The 24,553-nt window shown below is 37.9% G+C and overlaps 1 protein-coding gene across 1 annotated transcript in view; it reads right to left on the bottom strand.

The window, feature by feature from the left end:
* Nucleotides 1-11,360, bottom strand: part of LOC131041843 (DNA topoisomerase 3-beta) — a 231,907-nt gene extending 220,547 nt beyond the window's left edge. The window contains exons 1-2 of the mRNA XM_057975066.2: nt 11,075-11,360; nt 10,931-10,987 (exon numbers count right to left, since the gene is read on the bottom strand). Of these exons, the coding sequence (XP_057831049.2) occupies nt 10,931-10,987; nt 11,075-11,095 (78 nt within the window). The 5' untranslated portion in view covers nt 11,096-11,360. The remainder of the gene's footprint in view (nt 1-10,930; nt 10,988-11,074) is intronic.
* Between the last annotated feature and the right edge of the window lie 13,193 nt (nt 11,361-24,553).

Below are 24,553 nucleotides of genomic sequence, written 5' to 3'. Positions count from 1 at the left end.
ATCAGAGGTGGGCTAATGTAGAATATATTTTGAATTTCACTGAGCCCATCAAGAGCATGATTGCATATGCTGATACTGATCACCCATGTTTGGGTGAAATTTATGATGGCGTGGACTACATGGTGGAGAAAATAAGAGCAATAATAGAAGCCAAGGAACATGACCCGATGGAAACATTTTAAAAATTGTGCCAAAGATTATTATTGACCATTGAAACAAGATGATTACCCCCTTACATCTCTTAACATTTGCTTTGTCTCCAAAGCATTTTAATGAAGAGGTGCTTTCATTGCCAAGGAGGGTGGCATCATATAGAGATGGTGAGGTTGCTACTGGCTATACGGATACATTTAGAAAGATATATACAGATGAAGATATCCAAAGTATTGTCTTGAGAGAGTTTGGCAAATTTATAACTTCAAAAAATCATGATTTTTCCACTCTTCTAGACAAATATAAGAAAAGTGCTGATGAGTGGTGGTATCTACATAGTCAAGGCTCCATTTTCTTGCAGCCTCTTGCAATTAAAATTCGCTCCCAAGTATGTAACTTTTTATTTTTTATTTTTCTCATTTTTCATTTGATGCTATCATGCTTTCTATAATAATATAATTTTATAATTTATAGTTTAACTTCTAAATTTTGATTCTTGGATTATAAAGTTAGATATTAAATAAACAAGTTGCAAGTTCTTTAGTTGAGCAGAATTGGAGTACATACTCCTTCATCCACTCGGTCAAGTGCAACCATTTGGGTGCGAAAAAAGAAAAGGATTTAATCTATATACACTCCAACTTTCATCTCGTCACATAAGAAACCTGAATATAGTGAGGGTGTGACAAAAAGAATTGGGATCTAACCCTTGAGTGTGCTGATTTAGATACTTCAGTTGCACAGCTTGTCAAGGTCTCTATAGATGAGGCAGATTCTATACTTGACACAACTGATAGGTATGGCAATCCAATTGATTGTGGTTCAAATGAAATTGAACCAAATGTTGATGCTTATAATGAAGAAGAATATGAATATTAAATATTGATCACAATTTGAATTTTCATTGTGTAATGACATTTTGAGACTCGAGTATTTTCATTTTGCAAATTATGAATACAAGGTATTTTAAATATTTCGTTTATTGGCAATTATAAGTATCGCTATTCTTATAATTTATAATTTTGAACATATATATATCCCATACCCATACCCAAGGGAGAAAAAAATCGTACCATCATACCAAGTTTTGATTCTCGTACCTGCACACGTACTCGAACCAGCAACTTAGGTTTCAAATAAGGTGGGATGAGTATTTCTACTACCCTAGTGCTATATTGGATGGGATTTCAGGCACCAAACAATTGTCATTTCTTGTTCTCAGCATGCATTTATGGTTGGGAGAGTAGACCACCATACAATTATGACCATTATGTTGGAGTGCAAGAAGTTAAAAAATGAGAAAGTTATCCTTAACTCTCAAATCTATCCAAATAGTGCAGTGGAATCATGATAATGAAGGACAAATTTTCAAGGAGTTAAATTAAAATCTTGCAAAGATTGTTGCTTTTCTTGCATGAAGAATGAAAAAGGTTTTATTTGCAGGCGTATTGCAGTACGGTACTTCCAACAAAAGGGTGCTCAAACCTCCAAGATTGGTTTGAGATCCTAGAATTGCGTTGATCATTCAAAATTGAACAATTGATTGAGACCGCAATTGCTTTACGACAGGCAATTCTAGGGAAGGAGGATTGTAATGTCCCCATTCTTAGCAAAAGTGATTTGTGCACAATTAGCCTAGTTCCCAAGCTCTTCAAGAGGCTAATTTATATGCTATGGGGAACTCTAAATATCTTGGAGTGCGCACATTTAATGTTGCAAAGTTTTTGTTCTTAGAAAATGAGCTCAATTGATAGTATGGAGTGCTATGACACTTTTTGAAGTGCTTTCTGACATCTGAGGTGTTCTGAAAACATTTTAAAGAGTTTCTATTTTTAGTTAATCGCCTAGTTGGCTCCAATCATTATCCCACTTCTTTAGTTTCATCATGGTGTGGTCAAAGTTGGATTCTGTCATTGCAATGTTTCCACAACTCGAGTGAAATTAATTATGCGCAATGTTATATTATTAAATTAGCGACTTATGTGTAATATCATTTTAAAAGGTGTTTATGTTCCTCAAAGTGGATGCCTGGGAGAAATAAGGGACCTTTACATATAAAAAGGTATACTGATCTTTTAAATGGTCATTTTGGTGGGAAAGTGAATTGTTTTACATTTTCAAATTGGTTATTTTCCCTCCAAAATCTATAATAGGGGTTGAGGGGGCTCATTTACACATATGCTGATGAATGTTATTGTTATGCTGTTGGAATGAACTTGGGTTCTTCCATAGTCTTCTAAGGATAAAACCATCTTAAAATTTCTAGTTTCAGGTTCAAACAACAATCCCTAACTAGATTGGTGTGGTTTCAACCAAAGACCACCATTGCTACAAATTGAAGCTACAGTTTTGGATTTCGGTCATGGATGTTTTTGTTGGCAAGAGACACCATACTGGTAGTGATAAGTGTTTGGGAGTTGTCATTGATGGCAACCCAACTCAGAGATTCCATCCGGATTGTATGGATTTATCCTACCGAAAGTCTGAAGTCCAATTTTGCTTAAATCTGGAAAGTGGAACACAGTGCTTGATAGAGTAAGAATACTTTGGGTAAAACTTCATTTTGGTTGCACATCTTGCTTTGAGGTGATACAGGTAGTTGGTTGGATATCCAGAATAGCTTATTCCAGGATCTTAGCCTTCGATGTTGTCTTTTGTGCATAATTGAAGATCCAGTATTTGGCATTTTTGGATGAACAGTGCTATTTGGTCAATCAGTGGTATAGCATGTTATGCAGAATCGTTGGGAGGATTTTGGTGATTGATTTTGTGTTCAAGGTTGTTGAGCCGACATGTGGGAAGCACATAATCAATTTGTTTTGGTCCGCATGATTGGTTTGGGCCGATTTGAGCAACACATTTCATGTTGCGTGTTATGCGTTTTGAGCCGACAAATAAATGATTTAAATTGGTGATGCAGATATATAAGGCGAATTGATTTGATCATTTTTGATATTGATGGTTGTGTGGGATGTGTGAATGATCGATTGTGCGCAGTTTCACGTGCGCAAGGTGAAGATTTGTACTCCAGTATGATGCAGAATATCATAACATAACAATTCTAAAGAGTTGGGTAAGATATTGTATTTTGTGCTTAACTGGAACTATCCCAAGCATTTGCAGATGCTATTTCATAGTTCATCTTCATGTATGTTACCTTTGTAACTCTTTTGTAAGGCAGTGAGCCTTCTAGGTTGTAGCCCTTATTGTAAACATTGAGCAATGAGCTCTAGGCAGTGTGCCTAAATGCATGTGCATTCCCCTTATGTAATATTTTTATACTTCTAACAAAGTATATTAATATTGTGGGTTTGAATCCCACCGTGGTTTTTCCCTTAACCGGGTTTCCACATAAAAATCTTGGTGTTATGGTGCTGATGATTTTTACTTTATGTTTTTGCACTTTAATTTCTCTCATATGCATTAAGTGGCTTAAAGGACATACTGACAAAGTTAAAAATTGCAGAACACCGATTCACCCCCTCCTCTCAGTGTTCCTTGATTTCAAAAATTGGTATCAGAGCCTAGTTCCTCGGAGGAAGCCTAACAGCTTGAGGAAGGTCCAGGAAAGTGAATCAATGGATTCCGGTAGTCTTAGAAAGCAGCTGGTTGAAGCTCTTGAAGATCTTGATCATGCACAAGATGAAAACCAGCAAGTGAAAGCAAATCTCAAAGATGCTAAAGAATACATTGAAACATTGAAAGATCAGTTGAACAAATCAAGGGAGAAGAGAAAGGAACTTGTTGATCAGCTTAAGCAGAAAGAAAGTCAAAGCATTGATGAAGAAGCCTTGGGGGAAAAGACAAAAGAATGTGATAGACTTGCTAGAGCCAATACAGTCCAGAAGAATGAAATGGAAGCCATTGTGATGAGATTGACACAAGAGATTGAAGAAAGGAAGAAGAATGAGAAGAAGCTTGCTCAGTCCCTGAAAGACAAATCTGAAGAATGTTGCAGACTTGGAGTGAGAATGGACAACTGAAGCTTGACCTACAAGATGCTAGACAACATGAGGAAGATCTTGAAAGGCAGATTATCCTTATTAGATATGATCTTGATGTTGCAAATGAATATAAGGAGAAGTTCCAGATCAGTTCAGCCAAGCTTGATGAAATGCTTGCGAGTCAGAAGAATCCTAATGATACACAAGGTCTTGAATTTGAGAAAGGTGAAAGTTCCAAATCAACACAGCAGAAGAACAACTCAAGAAGGCCTCTAGTAAGTCAGACTAATGCTCATAAATTCAATGGTAACTGTTTTGTTTGCAATAAATTTGGTCATATGGCTAGTCAATGTAGAAATAAGATGATCAATAATGGTCCATCTTTTACCAGTCAATGTTTCTAATGCAACAAATATGGTCATAAGGCAAATGTATGCAGAACTGTGATGAATAACTTTCAAAATAGGAGAAATGTCAGATGTTATGCATGTGTTATGTTTGGACATATTGCTAACCAATGCAAATCAAAGACAAATCAAGGAAGTTTCAGACCTAATCAAAGGAACAATGTAGTCTGCTATGCTTGCAATAAATCCAGTCACATTGCTAAGTTTTACAAAAGCAAGAATGTGAATGAGAGCTCCGAAAGACAAGAACAAGAATGCAAAATCGGATGAGAAGGGAAAAGAAAAAGTTGAAGAAATCAGAGATCAAATGCAGAAGACATGGGTAAGAAAGAGTGACTCAGATGCAAGAAATGGATCCGCACCGAATTTAGGCACTACAAATTCCTCCGGAAACTAAATCATAGCCTTTGGCTTACGGGGAGTTTTTCATACCAATCCAATCCTCCCTGCCAGATGTTAGTGTCAGATGATCAGCCGTGGAGCCGAGGACATCATGGATTATGCCCATGGGGTATGAGGTCGAGGGACATGTTCTTGACATGTATGCCCAACACTTATTAAGCAAACTAGTGGATCCTACTAAAGGAAGGTTTGGGACATACAAGGAAAAGAGCTTGAGCTTGCATATAGTTAGTTCAAGAAACCTGAGATACAGAAGAAAGTCAAGAAGGAGGTGGAGCAGCTAGTAGAGACCATGGGGATCACCAAGGAAGCAGTCCGAAGGGCCAGAGAGAAGAACATCTTGAAGGAAGAAGATATGGTTGAATCAAAGAAGGCCAAACCGGAAGCTCCTGTCCCTAAGCCAAAGCAACCTAAGAGCTTTGCACCCTCCTACAGTGCTCAGGAACCTGCAAGCTCACCTAAGCCTCAGACCAAACCATCCAATGAGGGAAAGAGGAAGAGAGGACAAGCTAGAACATTCATGCATGTTGATGAAGAGGAAACAGAATCAGATGAAGCTGCAAAGAAGGTTAAAGCAAAAGGAATCCAAGCCACCAAGATCTCAAAGGAGAAACCATCCGGTGGACCCAAATCCAGTAAGAAATCTAAGAAATCTGAACTTGATGAGGCACTAAAGAGTGGTAAAATTGAAGTCAAGCCTCCAATGTCTTTAGATGAGATTGTTAATGAAGTTGTTAAGAATGGCAATCTGAAGCCACTATTAGAATTGTATGATAACTTTGATGAGAATGGAAAAAGGACTCTTGAGGAAGCAACTGTCGAATACTTAAAAGTATATAGTAAGGCTCTAATTGAATTAATGTCAATCATACCCAAGAGCCTATATGACATTTTGGATGCGAGAAGGCAAACAGCAAGTAAGGAAGATGAAAGATTAAAAGAATACATATTGGTCAACTTATGTTCAGTTATCTCTAATGAGGAGATAGACAGATTACTACAGTTAGCGAAGAGTAAGTTTAGAAGTAAACATAGAGTTAACAAAATCATGTTTGGAAAAATCGATGAAGTTGAAAAGGTAACAAAAAAGATTTTGGCAAAAATTTTGTCAGATAACCGGTATAAAGTCAATCATCCAAGTGATTCTAATCCGGAAGCCGAGCAAAAAAGGGATGACACTTATGTTCCGGATGATCAAACTGTTGTGCAGGAAGGAGTTGGAACTGAAGATCCAACTGACAAGGGTGGAGACAATGCAGGAAGAGATGATGAGGGTAAGGACATGAGTGACAACCCTCTAATTCTAGAAGTCGATGCAGGTGAGGGAACTCAAAACCCTTCGGTGGTGACTATTAAATTGGAGAAGGAAGCAGAGAAAATAGAAAGCAAGGTTGAACAAATTCCGGTGGCAAGAGATATTGAGAAATCAGTGAAGGGGAAAGAGATCATGAACGACACAGACTTCGCCCAAGGCCCCATCAATCTTGACTCTTTATCCCCTGTCCAAGCACTTAAACTGGCTACACTTGCTTAAGCCAAAGCAAGTGAAGATTTATTGAAATCTCACATGAAGGATAATGAGGTGATAGCATTGGCAACAAGTGTCCTTGAGAAAATTTTACCATCCTTTAAACAGGACGCATCCGACACTCCCTCCAGAAAGCTAAAGAGTTTGCTAGAATCAATTGATTCTCATTTTGAATCCTTGGAGGAAGCTACTGAAGTAAAAGTTCAAAGTCATTTTAATGCTAAGAGATTGAGGACGGTTTTGAGAATGATTGAAGGAGATAGAGCTAGTTTGTTGACCGGTGTCAAAGGCATTCAAGAAGCATTGGCCGAAGGAGGAAAAATCTACAAATCATGCCTGTTGTTGCCTAAGTTTACTATTGAGGTTGACAAAAAGATTAAAGAGTATGAAGGTCAGTTGGCCAATCTTACGATCCTCAGACCATTTTTGCAAGCAGCGGAGAAAATCAAGTGCTATCTCTCCTAGATAGAATTAAGTGTTTGCGTCAAGAGAAGGTCAAAATTATTGGAAGAGTGGGAGAGCTAAGGAATCTAGTTACTCTCCAGTTAGACACCCTTCTTAGTAATATGCAAGATGCCCAGAAGGCGTTAAGTAAAAGTGCACCTATAGATCTTAGGGCAGCAAAGATGCAAGCATATCTATTCAGCGCCCTCATATCTATTTTGGAGATTCTAAAGAAGGGATGGGATGACTACTTGCAGTCATTGAAAACTATTTTTGCTGATATCTTCAAATTTTTGTGAGTTGTACCTTTGTATATAGAGCTTTGTAGAAATTTTGACGTGTGAATACCTGCCTTTGCCATTGATGTCAAAAGGGGAGAGTAAAGCAATGAAAAATGTTGATCTTAGGGGGAGTCATGTTTCTTTTGGAAACTGGAAGTCAAATTTTTGGTTGCAAAGTGTACAGCATTTTAGTTTTGGTCCAACACTTAGTCATTTTTCACTAAGTGTTGCCATCAATGCCAAAGGGGGAGATTGATGGCAAGAGACACCATACCGGTAGTGATAAGTGTTTGGGAGTTGTCATTGATGGCAACCCAGCTCAGAGATTCCATCCGGATTGTTTGGATTCATCCTACCGGAAGTCTGAATGTTGATTTTAACACTTTCAGATTAATGTAAACTCAGAAAATCAACATTTAATTACTAACTAAATTGATTAAATGAATGGTTTATAGTTTTCCAGATTTAAGCATAACCAAGAAAAGAACAAAATAAGAACAAGACACGATTACCCTGGGAAAACCTCCTAGGAGGAAAAACCCAACCAAAAAAGATCCTCAAATCTGATTATGGATTGTATTCATATGAAGGTTACAACACTTATCTCAAGTACTTGAAGGTGATTGCACTCAGGACTGATAATGTCTTCCACAAGACTGCACTTTCACAAGCATCAAATTGTCACATCTGCCCCCTTTAACCCTTCTAACAGCAATCAGATCCAAACCCTAGGTTTGCAATATTTGCATATGAAGTCTGCACTTTATGGACTGCAACCTTAGCCCTCTGTTCGCTCTCCTCATTGATGAATTTCGCACCTTAACTAGCAGATGTAGTTCGCTGATATAGCAGAGGTAATTCGCTGTGATAGCAGATGTAATATTGCTCCATTAAGTTCACATTAGGCAGGCACATGTATTTTGCATGGAATGATAAAACTGAAATAGTAAAGGATAATGTGAAGTTGATGTTTATTTATATGGGGAGCAATAATCTTAATCATGTCGGCTTGCTTGATAAATTAATGAACTTTAATTTATTTAACCGAAAGGCATGAGGATAGGGTTGGCCCTATACATGTTGGCGTGTTAGCTTGTTTGTAGCAAGGAGTTCTAGCGTGGGGTCTTTATTTGATGCCGTGAGGTAAAGGGCCCAGCCCTACACGTTGGGGAAGGGGCTGACCCCCTTGGGCGGATTCCAATGTTGCCCAAGGCAATTGGAATCCCCCATCCCTAATTACGATCAACACTGAAGTCCAATTTTGCTTAAGTTTGGAAAGTGGAACACAGTGCTTGACAGAGTAAGAATACTTTGAGTAAAACTTCATTTTGGTTGCACATCTTGCTCTGCGGTGATACAGGTAATTGGTTGGATGTCTAGAGTAGCTTATTCCAGGATCTTAGCCTCCGGTGTTGTCTTTATGCATAATTGAAGATCCGGTACTTGGCATTTCTGGAAGAACAGTGCTATTTGGTCATTCAATATAACGTGTTACGCAGAATCATTGGGATGATTTTGGTGATTGATTTTGTGTTCGAGGTTGTTGAGCCGACATGTGGGAAGCACATAATCAATTTGTTTGGGTCCACATGATTGGTTTGGGCTGATTTGAGCAACACGTTTCATGTTGCGTGTTATGCATTTTGAGCCGACAGATAAATGACTTAAATTGGTGATGCGGATATATAAGGCGAACTGATTTGATCATTTTTGATATCGATGGTTGTGTGGGATGTGTGAATGATCAATTGTGCGCAGTTTCACGTGCGCAAGGTGAAGATTTGTGCTCCAATATGGTGCAGAATATCAGAACATAGCAGTTCTACAGAGTTGAGTAAGATACTGTATTTTGTGCTTAACCGGAACTATCCCAGGGATTTACAGATGCTATTTCATAGTTCATCTTCATATATGTTACCTTTGTAAGTCTTTTGTAAGGTAGTGAGCCTTCCGGGTTGTAGCCCTTATTGTAAACATTGAGCAATGAGCTCTAGGCAGAGTGCTTGAATGCATGTGCATTCCCCTTATGTAATATTTTTATACTTCTAACAGAGTATATTAATATTGTGGGTTTGAATTCCACCGTGGTTTTTCCATTAACTGAGTTTCCACGTAAAAATCTTGGTGTTATGATGTTGATGATTTTTACTTTATGTTTCTGCACTTTAATTTCTCTCATATGCATTTAAGTGGTTTAAAGGACAGACTGACAAAGTTAAAAATTGCAAAACACTGATTCACCTATTACTGTTATTTGGCAATGTACTTCGCTGGTTTCATGGGTGTTTTGGTGAGTTTCATTCACTGTTAGACCTGCAACAGTTGTGTTTCTTTGATATCTCTGACCTGCTACATCATATACCAACATTGCAAGTGATTAGCAAAACCTGCCCCTAATCATTCCAGCACCTCTTTTCAAGGTATATTTTTGTTATTCTCAAGTTGGGTGGGCTTTCCTTCATATTGGGCATTGCTGTGGGGTGTTTCAGCAGTGTTTTTCCTCATATCAGCATTATTATCTTACCAACATTCTATGACAGCAGTTGTTCGGTGTTTCTTTGCTTAAAGACTAACATTGTAAGCTTTGGATGGTCATACTGCCGAAGCACTTTCCATTTCCTAAGCATTTACATTTTAACAATGGACGGTTGTACCACTAGTAAGTTGATTTTGATTATAGTTGTTACTTACCCTACTGAATAAGTGGTTAATTGTTATCGCCTACCACTGGACAAATGGAAGGAGTTTGTTATTTAATTTCAGTTATTTAAGCTTTGTCACTAAAAAGTGGATGTACCCCTAAGCTTTCCCATGGAAGTGAATGTGCCATTGTAATTCCCACCAAATAAGTGGATGTTTACTTTTTTTTAAATATTGCAATGCATCCCACTGAATAAGTGGCATTGGCCAGCTTATGCTTTTTTTCCTGCAATTTGCTTTCAGTTATTTGTGATCCTAAACACCGTATGCTCTCATCTTGCCCTTTCCGAGATCTGACTGATCAGAAAGTGTAAAGGAAGTTGCTTATGCTTTTACAGTTCAAGCTAACATATTTTCAAAAGAAAAAATTCGAAGGTGGTTATTATAGAATTGGACCGAACCCAAATGAGATGTACTTCTTGGCTAAAAAAACTCTGGTTGCTGAAAACAAAATTTTGCTTATTTTGCATAACAATATCATCGTTACACGAATGACAAACAAGCTCACTGTACATATAATCTGTAATATATCCTACTAAGACAATCCATGGACAAAATCAGTATCCAAAATAACATGTAAACAGTTCTACTTTGAATACGCTTAGCGCCAATTCACAGTTCTTGAGAAGCTAATATAAAAAATATATGGATACAACTGAGTCAGATAGATATCAGCATCCCTGCCCTCGAGTAGCTGGTTACAACATGCTGAGTAAGCAATACAACTATATCAAAAGTCTACTTCAACTAAGCCGCCAAAATTAAAAGGATTTATTCTGTAAAAATTATCCAGGGTCTGGAAATTTGTGCCTTCCTGGATGGTGACACAACATCATCCTTGCCAATACTTTAGTATTCAGAGTCATACATATTTAAAATACCATTCTATTAATAAAACCTTGATAGAACTTAATTCAATATACCACACAAGATGGCAGCCCACGGTATCTACAAGTTTACTTTTAAGGCCTTTCTTAGGTTAAGGATTGCACTGCATTTTAAATCACACTTGTGAGCTTCATTTAGCTTACATATTCCCAATACATGGTAAAAATGAGTATTTTAACTCACATTTCCCGACGAAAGAACCGATGCTATAGACAATGCAATGCTCGGCTTCTCTGCAACCTGTATGCGTCAATTAATTAATGTTATGGATAATTGGTATACGAATATGCTTACGGACACAAACGAAACTTCTCAGCATAAGCTTACCATGAGTACAGTTGGCGCCATGTTTAAAATTAAAGGTTGTCTCTTCGAAACCTGTCGCAAAGAAAATTATTCACTTTCTGCCGTTCAAACCTCTGTGTTTTGCATATATATATTTCATTTTGTAAGAACTCGCAGGATATATTATTTTTAGGATAAAACCCGCCTCTCCTCTCATCTACAATCAGGATACAGTAGAGCGTTAGGTTTTCACAGTGCAGAGCACTGATGGCTGTTCGTTAGCTTGTCTTTGTTTTAGAGTAGGTGTAAGCGGTTTGTTTGACTAAAAAAAGGTTCACATCTTATACTTTTCCCCTTTGTTTTGAAATTGGCAAAATAATTTGAATTTATTCAGATTTTATTTATACATATTGAGAATTATTTAGGTTCAAAGTGTATTATTTAAAAAAAAATGATCTAATATTTATAAATTCAAAATTAAATTTAGTTTTAAGCTGACTCTTTTTAATTAATTGATATGGGTTGATTAAACTACAAAATTTGTGTTAGGATGTATTTAAATATAAATCTTAATTCATTTCATTTAGAAGAAAATATTTAAAAATTAAAAACATAACAAAAGAGTTTACAATACAGCATTAACTTGCAACAATATCTTAAGCATTATTACATATTTGTCCATTTTCAAATTGCAATATTCAAATATTGAGATAAGCAAGCCCCTATTGTTATTTTATTTATATAATATTTTCATTCTCAGATTTTAAATTTGTAGGTTGAAGTGAACCAAAGTGATAAGCAAACAATTCAATTATTAAAAGAAATTGACTAATGATTTTCTAAGGTGTTAATAAATTGATGAATCAAATTAGAAAATCTAGCATAACAAATCTTCATCAAGTTGAGAGCTAAGGATCGTTATTTTATTTATTTGAATTTCGTGTGTTTATTTAAGTAGCTTAATCAATCCAAGCTCATTAATTCTAGATTTTATATTTTAATTTTGTGAATGATTTTTCCTTATGACTATTTATGTAGGCGTGATTTATTCTCCTACATAAATTAGAGACCCCTACTTTCTTGCACCACCTAGGCCTTCATCCTTAGATTACCCTTCAACTTTAGGGTTTCAATTTTTTTATTATTATTCATCATGCATTTTCAAATCCAATTAGGGTTTGAATCCACTCATATGTGTTTTTCTTTGTATTAGCTTAAGTAGGTATAGTTTTATATTATGTGAATCTCTTTGATCTTTACCACTCACCCTTGCTTGGCTTTCAGATTTCTTGTTGATTTAATTTTTTAGATTTGAGTCCTTGCTAATTTTTTGCCTTTATTTTGGACCTAAACCTTCTTTTATACATTTTTCCTTTTTCTAGGGTTCTACCTTATATATATGATGATGTCTCACCCTTGTCCAAATCTACTCTTGAGAAGGAATCTCCTTATGAATCAAATAATGGCTATAAATCAACTTGAAAATGGAAGTATTGAAAACTATAATGATGTTACCCATCATCATTAAGAGCAAGAATTTTTTTACCATGATGCATAATAGGATCATTTTGATAGGTGATATATGATAACTACTACATAAAGCATTTCTTAAAATATTGTCGACTAAACTAGTATTGATCATCCTTCGTGTTTGATGGAATTTATTCATATTATGTCGATAAAGAAGTCTTATGGTATAGAAGTTTTTAAAGGCATATTTAAAAATATTAATTCTTCAAGTTCTTCACATGATGTGTTACCCCCTGCTCATTTCACACCCCATTCTGATATGCCTTTCTCCACACCTCCGTACATAGGAGGACCTTCTTCTTATCCCTACATCTCATGTTAACCTTTATAGTGTTGTCCTTAACTCTCATTTTACCATGACTAGCTTCCACCCCACTATACTTGTTCCCACTCCTTTTATTACCCCCATTTTTCAAATGGTTGGATTATATTCTACTACCATTATTCCTACTTGGCATATCACCCCCACTATTACCATGGTCTCCTCTCACCTTACTAACATTATTCTCACTCCTCTTACTCCTTCCACTAGTGGTGTGTTTACTTTCCATGTGATGAGTGGTATGCCATCATCCTACACATTTATGTTGTGTATACCCTTATTCCTAGTATTCACTTCCATATTCACTCATTTTTTGTTTGTGGTATTCCTTCTGTTTCTTTTACTCCATACTCTTCACATATACCTCATCTTCTCTATGCCACATCCTTTAAATCTCATGTTCCTACAACTCATATCTCTATGTCTACCCTTGAAACACTCATACAAAAGCTCGATAGAGCAAATGAGAAAGTAAATGTCATGCCTAATGAAAGTGATAAAGATGAATGTACATGGATACATGACACGTACTTCTACAATTTGAGATTGTCAAGTATCCACCACTAGTTGGTTTTATTCCACTATAATTTGAGATGTACAAATGAAGAGGTGACCCCTATACATATTTGTACTCTTTTGTTATTGCATGTATAGATTATGTGTATGAAGATAAACTATGGACAAATTCATTTCCAATAATGTTAAAATAATATAATATAAAATAGTTATTATATTTAATTTAGTGTTCATTCTATTCATTCTTTCTCTTGTCTAGCAAAGTCTTTTCTTAAACCCTTCAAAGTAAATATAGCCTCCAAGGTTATAGTTTCAAATTTATTTCTTGTATAGGAAACTCTAGTTGATGAATTCATGATTATGTTATATGGTTTGGTATTAATGGGTTTTAATAAAAGTTTGTTGAATATGAGGCTACTACTCTTTTTGTGGGTTTATGTATAAATGTTAAGAATGTGGAATTGAAATTGTTGGAAAAAAATATTCCTAGATATGATCATTCGCATTCTTTTTTGTGTCCTCTTACTCATTAAAGTTTCAAAAGAGTATTGCTTGTCCAAAGGGTAATGAAAACCAAGGAAAAACATAGTGTTCATTCTGTGGCTGATATATTCAAGCCTTGGAATTTTATAAATATTGCAAAGTTGAGCGAGCCCTTTGATCATGTGCTTCAAATTTTGATTGGTGCCAATATAATTAATATTCCTCATTTTCATACATTGGATCCATCTAGAGGGCCACCTAAATAATATAATGAGAACGCATTTTTTAATTAGCATAGAGATGATAGATATCATACACAAATTTGTGTGGATTGAAACATAAGTATAGCGTTTAACTTGGAATACTATGACTCATGTAAAGGGTGTTAAAGATGGTGGTGATCCTTTTTTGGATCCCCTAATCAAAATCTTAAAAATTCTACAAATCCTTTTCCATCACACAATCAAGCTAACAACGTGGAATTCCATTAGGTACACAAAGACTATAAATAATGATGTGGCACATAAGGATATAAATAACTTGGCATGGATGAACATGTCAAGTTAGTCTTCATTAACATTCATGTATGGATTCTTTTATACTTCATGGTAGAGATTGTTGGCAAGAGACACTACACAAGTCATCTAGTGTTGTCATTTATGGAAACCCAAGTTAGTTATTCCACCCATAGTGTGTGATCTGATCCTACTAGAATTCAGAATGAAGATTTGGTTAAGTCCAATGAGATAGAGCAGAGCATCCGGAAAAGTGTAGTATTTTGGTTGGCATTTTATTTCTATTGAATATTTAGTGTTGTGGATCCAGAGTTAGATAGTTAGATGTGTGGAGTACTTTATTCTAGAATCTTCGCCTCTGGTGATGATTGTCATGTGAGTTAGAAGATCCGGTGTACAAGTTTTTGGGTTGAATAGTGTGGTATGGCCATCTTGGATAGTTGATCATTATGTGGAATTGATGGTGTAATTTTGATGATTGAGGATGTTTAGCCAATATTTGGGTAACGTGTGGACAATTCTTTTTGGTCTGCATATACTTTGGAGTTCAGATTGAGCAGATTATGTATGCACGTTTCATTATTTGTATAGTGTTCTTGAATCCGACATGTAGAAGACCTAATTTCACATTGTGGATATATAAGACCGATGGATATGATCATTTTGGATATCGATGGGTGTGTAGAAAGTGTTTTTGATCAATTGTGTGTAGTTTCACGGACGTGCAAGTGAAGGATTTGTGCTCTAAAGTATTACATAACAATGAAACAAAGCAATGTGAGATTAACTGTTTTGTGCTTAATCGGAACTATACTTTGGCATTTGTAGATGTTGTTTTTCAGTTCATACATTCCAATTATCTTTTGTAAAAGATATTGTAAGATAGCGAGTCTTCTCAGGGTTGTAGCCCTTCTCATTTTGAGTTGTAAGCTCTAAGAAGTGTGCCTGAATGCATGTGCATTCCCTTGTAATCTTTATATTTGAGTGCACTCATTTTGTGGGTCGCATCCCCATCGTGGTTTCTCCCTTGACCGGGTTTTCCACGTATAAAATTTTGGTGTTATGTTGTTGTTGTTGATTGCTTTGTGTTTTTGTAATGTCCCCACTCTAGCAGATTGACCAAGTATATGTGCGTTAGCCTAGCTCTACATGGTCCCGAGGGCTAACGAAGGGTTTAAAGGGATCCTGGAGTGTTTTGGCCTAGTCATTTCCAGTTTGGGCCAAAACGAAGTTGATTTACTTAGTTTCAGGCATACTTACTATTTTTAGTAAGTCAGCAGGACACAACGGGGGCTAGTTTTGGTGAGTGGATTTGATACTCCTTGGCGAGAGCTTTCTGACGAGCTATCACTCACGCTATTCGGAGTCCGATTGCTAATATATTTTGATGCCTGAAGTTTTATTAAAGTAACATTTAATTTAATTGTAAAATTTTATTTTTTATTTTTTGATAGGTAATTGGCCGAAGCCTGAATAGCTTTTGACTGGAGCTATGAACCAGTGGGGCCACAGTAGGGGGCCCCATCCCCATTACATATCTTTGAATTATTATTATTATTATTATTATTGTGTTTGATTAGATTGACCCCAAGACCTTCCCCATCTTTTGGAAGACCAAGAGTCACAGCTTAGAATTTCACTTTAGATGTCCCTATTGGGAATTGAACTTGGGTCTCCACAATGAGAACCCAATGTTTTAACCAGTTAAGCTCAACCCCTTGGACAATTTAATTGTAAAATATTAAAGTGTTACTTTAATATTTATTTTATGGAGATATGTGTAAATCAAAGGGGCAACCAAGGGAGACATAAGTGAATATTTTAATATGTTTTATATTGAACATGTTTTATCCCACATTGCTTGAGTGAGTTGGGTCACCCCTTGGAGAAAGAATAAAAGGGAGCTTTTGTGGCTTCATTGGGCAGGTGGAATATGAGAAGAATTTGGTGTGTGAGTTGCAGATCCGTTCTTGGCATTAGAGGACGTCTATCCTCTCTTGTGACATTCTAGACGTCATTCCCTTGGGGTTTGGCCTTTGGAATCCTTTGCTATCAGCTTCATTTACAGGCAGATTGGGTGCTTTTTTCCAGCTACAAGCAGCAATATTATTTGGTTGCATTTCCAGCTACAGGCCGCGACACTATTCACATGGGTACTATTCATGCGACACTATTCACGTGAGTATTATTCACGTGACACTATTCACGTGGCACTATTCACTTGGCACTATTCATGTTACTGTAGCAGCAGAATTAGAAACTTTGGTTGGAACATTATGTCAAAATGCTGGAGTATTTAGTGAGTTGAAAATAACCTGCTATGTATTTGATTTTGTTAATTCTGGAAATAATATTATAACAGCAGTAGTTCAATTTCCAGCTTGCCTATTATTGTAAATTCTTTTTAGTTCATGTTATGTGGTTTCATACCTGTGCAAAGACTTAAAAACAAAAAAAAAACATTGAAACATTTAACGGAGGAATAAGGAGTTGGCTGCAAACTGTTTGACTAAATTCCTATCAGCAGTGGGGTTAGTTTTTGGGCATTCTAGGGTGTCCATTACAGTGGTATCAGAGCAGAAGATTCTGCCATCTTGTGGGAAACTTTCACCAAAACATATTGCAGAAATAAAACAGGTCCAGAATGTATGATTGAGCATGCGACAGGGGCATTATAATTTTCGCAATACCAAGGCCAGACAAAATAGAAATCCGGATAGTCAGAGTGAGCAGTCTAGTTCATCCGTGCAGGTGGACATAGAATCCAGTCATACAGACATAAAGGAAATATTCTTTGATCAGAACAGCAGTATGGGTGACCGAGATGAGAGGAATATCATTTCAGATCAAGGGGAGGTAATGTTCAGACAGTTGCTGGGTACATTAGAGCAAGGGCAGCGTATGCAGCAGGAGCAGAATAGGCAAATGGACATGATGTTGCAGCTTATGGCTAGACAAATGGGCGTTAATATTAATCTAGGTGATGCCAACAATGGAAACAATAACAATGGGGGAAACGATAACAATAGGGGCAATGATAATAATGGAGGCTGAGGCAACAACAATGGCCCTGAGAATAATATTAATGGTAATAATGGACATGGCAACAATGGGAATGAGGCGGATAACTTTAGACACATTGCACGCCCAGCTCGAACAGCGAGCTCGAGACCTCTTCTACCCACCTTTCCACCTAGGGATCCGGTTCAACCAGTGAACGAATCGCAGATTACTGAGTTACAGGGTCAGTTCAGGAGGGACTGGGAGGCCAGTGGACCCGAGTTTCAGGCAGATATTTCCCTCAGAGATTATATGGACTTGAGGATGAGACATATGCCTAGAGCAGGAGGGAGGAATCAGAATTTTGAGCTGAGGAAGAAAGTTGGAAAACTTTCCTTGCCTTATTATGATGCTTTAGGGAAGATGACTGCACGAGCTTGGGTGCAAAAGGTAGATACATACTTGCAGCTAAATCCTATGCCTGAGGATGAGGCTATCAAGTATGCGGCTATGCATTTGGACGGTGTTGCGCATGAATGGTGGCATCATGGCATGGTGACTCTGGGGCATAATCAGATTACATCCTATGAGGAATTCACAGAAAGATTGATTGAGAGATTTGACACTAGGGATCCCGAGTTACATTTCAAGGAGCTAGCACAGTTAAAACAGCCAGGTTCAGTGGATGCTTACATCACCGAGTTTCAGCGTTTGTCTGTACTTGTTACTGATATCTCTCCTAGGAGATTGGTGGTGTTATTTTGTGATAGGCTTGCTGATCCATTACGTGGTTGGGTGAAGGGACATGATCCACTCACCTTAGCAGAAGCAACTAAAAAGGCACGAGATTTAGCCCCTTCGATATACAAAGGAAAATACCATTCAACAGATTCTTCCTACCGCAAGGACAAAGACAAAAAACCATTTCAGAAAGAGTATAACAAACCCAAAGAAGGATCAAAAGGACTAGACAGTGAAACCTTGAATGAACTTCGAAAGAAGAAACTGTGCTTCCAGTGTAGAGAGCCTTGGGACTTATCTCATAAATGCCCTCTCAAGGCTAAGGCAAATCAAATGGAGTATTTTTCAGCAGAGGAGTCAGAGTCAGAGGGGGAGGATCAACACTCCGATTCAGATGAGGGTAACACGATAGAGGAGAGCAGCATTCCTAAGGATGATAGATCGTTGGCACGCTTGACAGGGGCCCAAAAGGCAATCACATTTAAGGTCAGGGGTACTATCCAGGGGCAGAAAGTGATATCTCTCATTGACACTGGGGCTACACATAACTTTATAGATACACGGTTGGTAGCCAGGAGAGGTTTACAGACAGAGGAGCATGATGGTTTTAGGGTCATGGTGGCTAATGACCAAAAGCTATTATGTACTCAGAAGGTTTCAAATCTTCACATTAGATTTGGAGATGGCTATGAGTTGGAGGATGATTTCTACGTTGTGGACATGGGAGATTACGATGTCATCCTCGGTATGACATGGATGGCATCGCTGGTTGAGTTCACTTTCAACCTAGCGAAGTTGGAAATGAGGTTTCAGCATGAGGGTAGGACTGTTGTTCTCAGGGGACTTTCAGATGGGAGTTGCAAGGTAGTCTCTTTGAAGAGAATGGAGAGACTTTTTCGACATAATGACATAGAGTGGGCAACAGAGTGCTTAGTTATGCCAACTTCACCGGAGCCTCGGGTGAAGAGTCATCCACCAGATATACAGGAGATTCTTGACAGGCATGCCAAGGTATTCAGTGATATTCCTCACGAGGTTCCTCCTGACAAGGGTGCAGAGCATGTTATTGAGCTCGAGGAGGGAGCCAAACCAGTGATGATCACTCCCTATCGTCATCCTAAGAAACATAAAGATGAGATAGAGAAGGCAATTAAGGAGTTGTTGGAAATGGGGCACATCAGGCCTAGCAAAAGCCCCTTTGCTTCAGCTGTAGTTTTGGTAAAGAAGAAGGATGGGACAATGCGCATGTGCATCGATTACAGGGCATTGAATAAGAAAACAATTAAAAACAGGTATCCCATTCCTAGGATTGATGAGCTGATTGATGAGTTGCATGGGGCATGCTTCTACACCAAAATTGATTTGCAATCCGAATACCATCAGATCAGGATGAGAGCAGAGGACATTGAGAAAACAGCCTTCCGATGTCACTATGGCCACTTTGAGTTTATGGTTATGCCATTTGGACTAACCAATGCACCCGCTACATTTCAAAGTTGTATGAACCAGGTATTCAGGGAGCAGTTGAGGAGATTTGTCTTGATCTTCTTTGATGACATCTTGGTCTTCAGTAAGACCTGGGAGGAACATTCATAGCATTTGGAGGAGGTATTATCTATCCTAGGGAGAGAGTCTTTATATGCCAAGGAGTCTAAGTGTGAGTTTGGTATGACAGAATTACTATACCTTGGGCATATTATTAGTGCAGATGGAGTTCGAGTAGACCCTGAAAAGATTAGAGCTATAGTAGATTGGCCTACTCCCACGAACCTCACACAACTTAAGGGGTTCTTTGGTTTATGCGGGTTTTATAGGAGGTTTGTTAAGGGCTTTTCACAGACTGCAGCACCTTTGACAGACCTCACTAAAAAGGGAGCCTTCGTATGGACAGAAGCAGCGCAGCGATGTTTTGACCACTTCAAACAAGTGATGTCATCTTGTCTGGTTTTAGCTCTACCAGATTTCACGAAGCCATTTGAACTTCAGTGTGATGCTTCAGGTGATGGGATAGGGGCAGTATTGATGCAGGAGAAACATCCCATTGCATTCGAGAGTAGGAAGCTCCGAGGTGTTGAGAGGAGCTATTCTATCTATGACAGGGAGATGTTGGCCATAATGCATGCATTGGCCAAATTCCGATCATACTTAGTAGGTGGACGGTTTGTGATCAAAACTAATCACAATAGCATAAAATATTTCATGAGCCAGCGTGATCTTAATGACCGGCAATAGAAATGGGTTACTAAATTGCAGGCTTATGACTTTGACATAGAGTTTGTCAAAGGTAAGAAAAACATGGTGGTTGATGCCTTATCTCGTAGACCTCACTTATGTGCTCTGGCAGAGATTTCGGGAGATTGGAGAGATCAGATTATAGCAGAGTATGTCGGAGATGCTTGGGCTTCTAGATTGATTTCAGGTACTATACAGGATGATCGCTATGAGGTGATAGATGGATTGATCAAAGTTCAGGACAGGGTTTATTTGATTCCGTCATCACATTTGAGAGAGGTGATACTAAAGGCATTTCATGATGCACCCACAGCTGGGCATCCGGGGATCTTCAAGACCTACAGGCAGATCCGAGAGCGGTTCTCATGGAGAGGGCTCAAGGATGATGTTCAGAGGTATGTCAGGGAGTGTGCGGTTTGTCAACAGAATAAGGGAGAGCACACATTTCCTGCAGGTTTATTACAGCCCTTGCCCATTCCTGATAGGAAATGGGAAAGTATTTCGATGGACTTCATCACTGGGTTACCACGAGTGCAGGGAAGGGATTGCATCTATGTGGTGGTGGACCGCTTGACGAAGTTCGCTCACTTCTTTGCTATTCCGTCCATTTACACAGCAGCACAGGTGGCAGATCTTTTCTTTAGAGAGATATTCAGGTTACATGGGTTGCCCAGATTCATTGTCAGTGATCGGGATAGTAAGTTTATGAGTGTTTTTTGGCAGGAGTTGTTTAGGTTGTGTGGTACAGATCTTACACCTAGCACTAGTTATCATCCACAGATAGATGGGCAAACAGAGATTATGAATAAATGGGTGGAGGGATATTTGAGGAACTATGTAACTGCACAACAAAAAGCTTGGGTCAGATGGTTGCATATGGGAGAGTATTGTTATAACACCACTTATCATATGTCCATTAGGATGACTCCTTTCATGGCACTCTATGGTTATGATGCACCTAGCTTCATGGATTTAGTTTTGGGGGACAGCAGAGTGCCCAAAGCCAAAGACTTATTACAGGATAGTCAGGATATCCTGAGAGTGCTCAAGGAGAACATATAGCAAGCTCAGAATCAACAAAAGTTGTATGCTGATCAGCACAGGGTAGAGCGCAGTTTCGAGGTAGGGGATATGGTATACTTGAGGCTACAACCATATAGGCAGTCATCTCTCAAGAGGAGCGGGGCAGAGAAGCTGAAGCCTAGATTTTATGGTCCCTACAGGGTGATTCGCAGAGTGGGCGAAGTCGCCTATGAGCTTGAGCTTCCAGAGGGCAGTCGAGTACACAATGTATTTCATGTGTCTAGGCTTAAGAAAGCTATTGGTCAGAGTGTAGTACCTTCTGCAGATTTACCTCCTTTGGATGAGGAGGGGAAGCTCGTATTAGTACCTGAGGCTATTCTGGACACCAGAGAGAGGAAACTCAGAAACCGGATAGTGAAGGAGTATTTGGTCAGATGGAGAGACCTGCCGGAGGAAGATGCTACATGGGAGAATGAGCAAGTGATACAGCAGGCTGGACTGAGATTGCTTGAGGACAAGCAATTTCAAGGGGGGCGGACTGTAATGTCCCCACTCTAGCAGATTGACCAAGTATATGTGCGTTAGCCTAGCTCCACATGGTCCCGAGGGCTAACGAAGGGTTTAAAGGGATCCTGGAGTGTTTTGGCCTAGTCATTTCCAGTTTGGGCCAAAATGAAGTTGATTTACTTAGTTTCAGGCATACTTACTATTTTTAGTAAGTCAGCAGGACACAACGGGGGCTAGTTTTGGTGAGTGGATTTGATACTCCTTGGCGAGAGCTTTCCGACGAGCTATCACTCACGCTATTCGGAGTCCGATTGCTAATATATTTTGATGCCTGAAGTTTTATTAAAGTAACATTTAATTTAATTGTAAAATATTAAAGTGTTACTTTAATATTTATTTTATGGAGATATGTGTAAATCAAAGGGGCAACCAAGGGAGACATAAGTGAATATTTTAATATGTTTTATATTGAACATGTTTTATCCCACATTGCTTGAGTGAGTTGGGTCGCCCCTTGGAGAAAGAATAAAAGGGAGCTTTTGTGGCTTCATTGGGCAGGTGGAATATGAGAAGAATTTGGTGTGTGAGTTGCAGATCCGTTCTTGGCATTAGAGGACGTCTATCCTCTCTCGTGACATTCTAGACGTCATTCCCTTGGGGTTTGGCCTTTGGAATCCTTTGCTATCAGCTTCATTTACAGGCAGATTGGGTGCTTTTTTCCAGCTACAAGCAGCAGTATTATTTGGTTGCATTTCCATCTACAGGCCGCAACACTATTCACGCGGGTACTATTCACGCGACACTATTCACGTGAGTACTATTCACGTGACACTATTCACGTGGGTACTATTCACCTGGCACTATTCACGTGGCACTATTCACTGGGCACTATTCATGTTACTGTAGCAGCAGAATTAGAAACTTTGGTTGGAACATTATGTCAAAATGCTGGAGTATTTAGTGAGTTGAAAATAACCTGCTATGTATTTGATTTTGTTAATTCTGGAAATAATATTATAACAGCAGTAGTTCAATTTCCAGCTTGCCTATTATTGTAAATTCTTTTTAGTTCATGTTATGTGGTTTCATACCTGTGCAAAGACTTAAAAACAAAAAAAAAACATTGAAACATTTAACGGAGGAATAAGGAGTTGGCTGCAAACTGTTTGACTAAATTCCTATCAGTAGTGGGGTTAGTTTTTGGGCATTCTAGGGTGTCCATTACAGTTTTTGCATCTTTATTTTGTTCATTTGCATTGAGTGTTTGAAAGAACAAATTAATAAAGTTAAAAATTGTAAAACACTGATTCACCCCTCCCTCTCTCAGTGTTCCTTGATTCCAACGGAGATATTTACATTTATCATGTTATTTAGACAATCAAGATAACATTATGGACTTTCAATAGGTCGATGACCAAATAGATTGTGATATGAAACATGAGCATACAAATAGAGTTGATATAAATGAATGTCATATTATTTTTTATTAGTATCAATGTATAGATTACTTTACAGATATGCTTCATGGTAGAACTATTTATATTTCTCATGCTACTCCACTAATTTTATTTTATGAATAGGAGATCCCTTTTAGTTATTATGGACTATTGTATTATCATGGTAATCTATGTAATAATTTATGTGATGGTATTTTAATTAATCTTATTGATTTTAATGCATGCATAGAATATTCATTATATAAAATGTTAAACCATTATTTGAGAAGTATTAGCTAAGGCTTTGTGTTGAGATTTATGTTTTATGTTTGAATCTAATGTGCTCTCCACATTTTTTTTTGGCCTCGTGTTTTTTGTTAGGATTGAATTTTATATTACCAAGAATTATTAAATAAGATCTATCAACAAAACCATCTTTCCAACCACAATTGATTGGTTTGTAAATTTCATCTAGTATGTATTACATAGACCCCAAGACTCAGAGGAGGGGTGTGTTGGTTCCCAAAATGGACGACGGGTTTACACTGCTACAAGGCAGAGACCAAGCCAATTTCCTCCAAATATCTATGGAGAGCCACCTCCAACTATCAATATCTGTTAGGCTTGGACCAACAATAACAAGGACAAAAAATCCTTCTACACTTTAGGCTCTGCAAAACCAGGGAGGGTGATCCCTTTAGTAAGATCTCCTTCTCTCTGCAACGATACTCAGGAACTTACTAAAACAAAGCAGATTATCTCATAATAAGACTCGACGGAAAGGGAGAATGCTCAAGGATCGAAAATCCTTCGGTGATCCTCAACCTTAAGCTAGAGTATGAAAGAGGGTGGGATGACTTTCAGAAAATACATAAAACTTAGCAAATGATATTCTGATATTTATAAGATCCGTTATGAGAAAACATAAAGAAGATAAACCGGAAGCTGAAAACCTAATGACATTTGCTAGCAATACTAGTGCCTTATTCATTTGGGTTACAAAGTCTATGAAAAGTGTTACAGAAAATCTGATAAAATTTCGTCTAACAGCTGGTCTAGCGTGAAACAATACTGCCTTACAATATTGCTCTGCTTATAATCCTTCATCTGAACTGCTTATCAAATCCTATGGCAAGCCTTATTTTCTCTGTAATCTCATTCATTTTGCCCTTTCCTATAAGCTACGATCGGTGCCTCCAAAATCTCTCCAAACTGC

Source organism: Cryptomeria japonica, chromosome 7 (assembly GCF_030272615.1).
Source record: "Cryptomeria japonica chromosome 7, Sugi_1.0, whole genome shotgun sequence".
Classification (NCBI taxonomy): domain Eukaryota; kingdom Viridiplantae; phylum Streptophyta; class Pinopsida; order Cupressales; family Cupressaceae; genus Cryptomeria; species Cryptomeria japonica.
This window is presented reverse-complemented; position numbering and strand designations above follow the sequence as displayed.